General features: G+C 49.5%; 1 protein-coding gene across 1 annotated transcript in view; it reads right to left on the reverse strand.

Moving 5' to 3' along the window:
• Positions 1–706: 706 nt before the first annotated feature.
• Positions 707–3,281, reverse strand: part of LOC123487978 (ras-related and estrogen-regulated growth inhibitor-like protein) — a 7,642-nt gene continuing 5,067 nt past the window's right edge. The window contains exons 4-5 of the mRNA XM_045218987.1: positions 3,066–3,214; positions 707–1,373 (exon numbers count right to left, since the gene is read on the reverse strand). Of these exons, the coding sequence (XP_045074922.1) occupies positions 1,085–1,373; positions 3,066–3,214 (438 nt within the window). The 3' untranslated portion in view covers positions 707–1,084. The remainder of the gene's footprint in view (positions 1,374–3,065; positions 3,215–3,281) is intronic.

A 3,281-nucleotide genomic window follows, 5' to 3' on the forward strand; every position in this document is an offset into this window, starting at 1 on the left:
GTGGTGTGGGTGAACGGATGATCTCCACATGTGTAGTTCCCACCGTAAAGCATGGAGGAGGAGGTGTTATGGTGTGGGGGTGCTTTGCTGGTGACACTGTCTGTGATTTATTTAGAATTCAAGGCACACTTAACCAGCATGGCTACCACAGCATTCTGCAGCGATACGCCATCCCATCTGGTTTGGGCTTAGTGGGACTATCATTTGTTTTTCAACAGGACAATGACCCAACACACCTCCAGGCTGTGTAAGGGCTATTTGACCAAGAAGGAGAGTGATGGAGTGCTGCATCAGATGACCTGGCCTCCACAATCCCCCGACTTCAACCCAATTGAGATGGTTTGGGATGAGTCGGACGTTAGAGCGAAGGAAAATCAGCCAACAAGTGCTAAGCATATGTGGGAACTCCTTCAAGACTGTGGGAAAAGCATTCCAGGTGAAGCTGGTTGAGAGAACGCCAAGAGTGTGCAAAGCTGTCATCAAGGCTTTTTGAAGAATCTCAAATATAAAAATATATTTTGATTTGTTTAACACTTTTTTTGGTTACTACATGATTCCATACGTGTTATTTCATAGTTTTGACGTCTTCACTATTATTCTACAATGTAGAAAATAGTACAAAATACATAAAAACCCTTGAATGAGTTGGTGTTCTAAAAGTTTTGACCGATAGTATATATATATATAGTAGAGACCTTAGAGTATGGTAAGCACAAGACAGAAAAGCAGTAAACAGCAGCAGTCCTATCAGCCCAATAAGCTCTGTTATCAGTGTAGAACCATCTACACCACATCCCACATAGAGTTGTCACTCGGTGGTTACGCAACCGGAGGATTGCGCAAAGTCTATGTAGGTTGGTGGGGGGTCTAATTGTCATTGACCTTTCTCCACCCTTTTCATGATCAGCAATAATAGCAACGGCAATAGCAAGTAAGTAGGTGAAGCCCATGTTGTTGGTGGTGGGTCCATTCAATGTTTATTGACCTTTTTCCCCCCCCACAATCCCTTTCACCATTCAACAACAGTCCCAATGTGAATAACAAGGTAACAGGGCCTCTGATGCCTGGGGTAACACTTGACCCTTCACACTGATTTCCTCCGCTTCCCGAAGACGTTATTGATGAGTTTGGCCATGGACTTGGAGCCACTAGGTCTCCGTCTCCTCTCCTTGGCCTTGCCCCCCCCCAGGCTGACGTTGTGGACCGTCTTAGAGAACATGAGGACCACCTCCTGGTAGTGTTCTGCCGCAGAGAGCTCGTAGAACTGGCACTGGGACTCCGCTGCCAGGCGCTGGCCCTCCTCTCGACGCACCTCCCTCACATGGCACAGGTCCTGCTTGTTACCCACCAGGAACACCAGAGAGTCTGCATCCCTGATGGGGAAGAGAGGGAGACAGGGTGAGCAGGATCTATGAGGCAATAAGGACAGCCATAATGAATCCCTGGACGTAACAGAAGACAAAAACAGGAGGCCGCGTTGAGTTTAACGCTAGCGACGTTCAAGACTATGCAGTCCGAAGTACTGCAGTCTTTATAATGGAATAAGGAGACATTTCAGATGTAACCTACGACACTAAAACTTCAGCCATGATGGAGAGTTGACGGTATCGTCTCTGTTTGTGTCAGTGCTAAACTGTAGGACAATGTTGTTGTCCACAAACTGTTTTGGTGGGGCATTTATGTAGTAATTTGATTGCTGTGGGTGAAGACTCAGTACATTGAGATGTTGCCTCATCCCCATTAGACCATTAGTGAGATGTTCCCTCCACCCCATTAGACCATTAGACAGATGTTCCCTCATCCCCATTAGACCATTAGACAGATGTTCCCTCATCCCCATTAGACCATTAGTGAGATGTTCCCTCATCCCCATTAGACCATTAGATAGATGTTCCCTCATCCCCATTAGACCATTAGTGAGATGTTCCCTCCACCCCATTAGACCATTAGTGAGATGTTCCCTCATCCTCATTAGACCATTAGACAGATGTTCCCTCATCCCCATTAGACCATTACAGATGTTCCCTCATCCCCATTAGACCATTACAGATGTTCCCTCATCCCCATTAGACCATTAGTGAGATGTTCCCTCATCCCCATTAGACCATTAGACAGATGTTCCCTCATCCCCATTAGACCATTAGACAGATGTTCCCTCCACCCCATTAGACCATTAGACAGATGTTCCCTCATCCCCATTAGACCATTAGACAGATGTTCCCTCATCCCCATTAGACCATTAGACAGATGTTCCCTCATCCCCATTAGACCATTAGACAGATGTTCCCTCATCCCCATTAGACCATTAGACAGATGTTCCCTCAACCCCATTAGTATTAGTGAGAGAGTCTACCTTTTGGTAGGTGAGTAGAACTGGATGGACTGGACAGGTGAGAGGATGGACTGGACAGATGGGTGGATGGACTGGACAGGTGGGTGGATGGACTGGACAGGTGGGTGGGTGGGTGGATGGACTGGACAGGTGGGTGGATGGACTGGACAGGTGGGTGGATGGACTGGACAGGTGGGTGGATGGACTGGACAGGTGGGTGGATGGACTGGACAGGTGGGTAGATGGACTGGACAGGTGGGTGGATGGACTGGACAGGTGGGTGGATGGACTGGACAGGTGAGAGGATGGACTGGACAGGTGGGTGGATGGACTGGACAGGTGGGTGGATGGACTGGACAGGTGGGTGGATGGACTGAACAGGTGGGTAGATGGACTGGACAGGTGGGTGGATGGACTGGACAGGAGAGTGGATGGACTGGACAGGTGGGTGGATGGACTGGACAGGTGGGTGGATGGACTGGACAGGTGAGAGGATGGACTGGACAGGTGGGTGGATGGACTGGACAGGTGGGTGGATGGACTGGACAGGTGAGAGGATGGACTGGACAGGTGGGTGGATGGACTGAACAGGTGGGTGGATGGACTGGACAGGTGGGTGGATGGACTGGAGAGGTGGGTGGATGGACTGGACAGGTGGGTGGATGGATGGACTGGACAGGTGGGTGGATGGACTGGACAGGTGGGTGGATGGACTGGACAGGTGAGTGGTTACCTTTTGGCCACGCCGAGGTTCAGCTCTCTGATCAGGTGTACTATGGCTTTAGCCTTGATGAAGGAGGAGCGGTCACTGATGTCATAGACCACTACGAAGCCATCAGCCCAGTGGATCTGGTCGTTCAGAGTTGACTTCCCCTCACAGGCCTGCAGAGGAACACAAACAGCAGGGACATGTTGCTATAACCAAGCAATCTGATACACACCAGTGGAG

This window comes from Coregonus clupeaformis, unplaced genomic scaffold (assembly GCF_020615455.1).
Source record: "Coregonus clupeaformis isolate EN_2021a unplaced genomic scaffold, ASM2061545v1 scaf1954, whole genome shotgun sequence".
In the NCBI taxonomy this organism is placed as follows: Eukaryota; Metazoa; Chordata; class Actinopteri; order Salmoniformes; family Salmonidae; genus Coregonus; species Coregonus clupeaformis.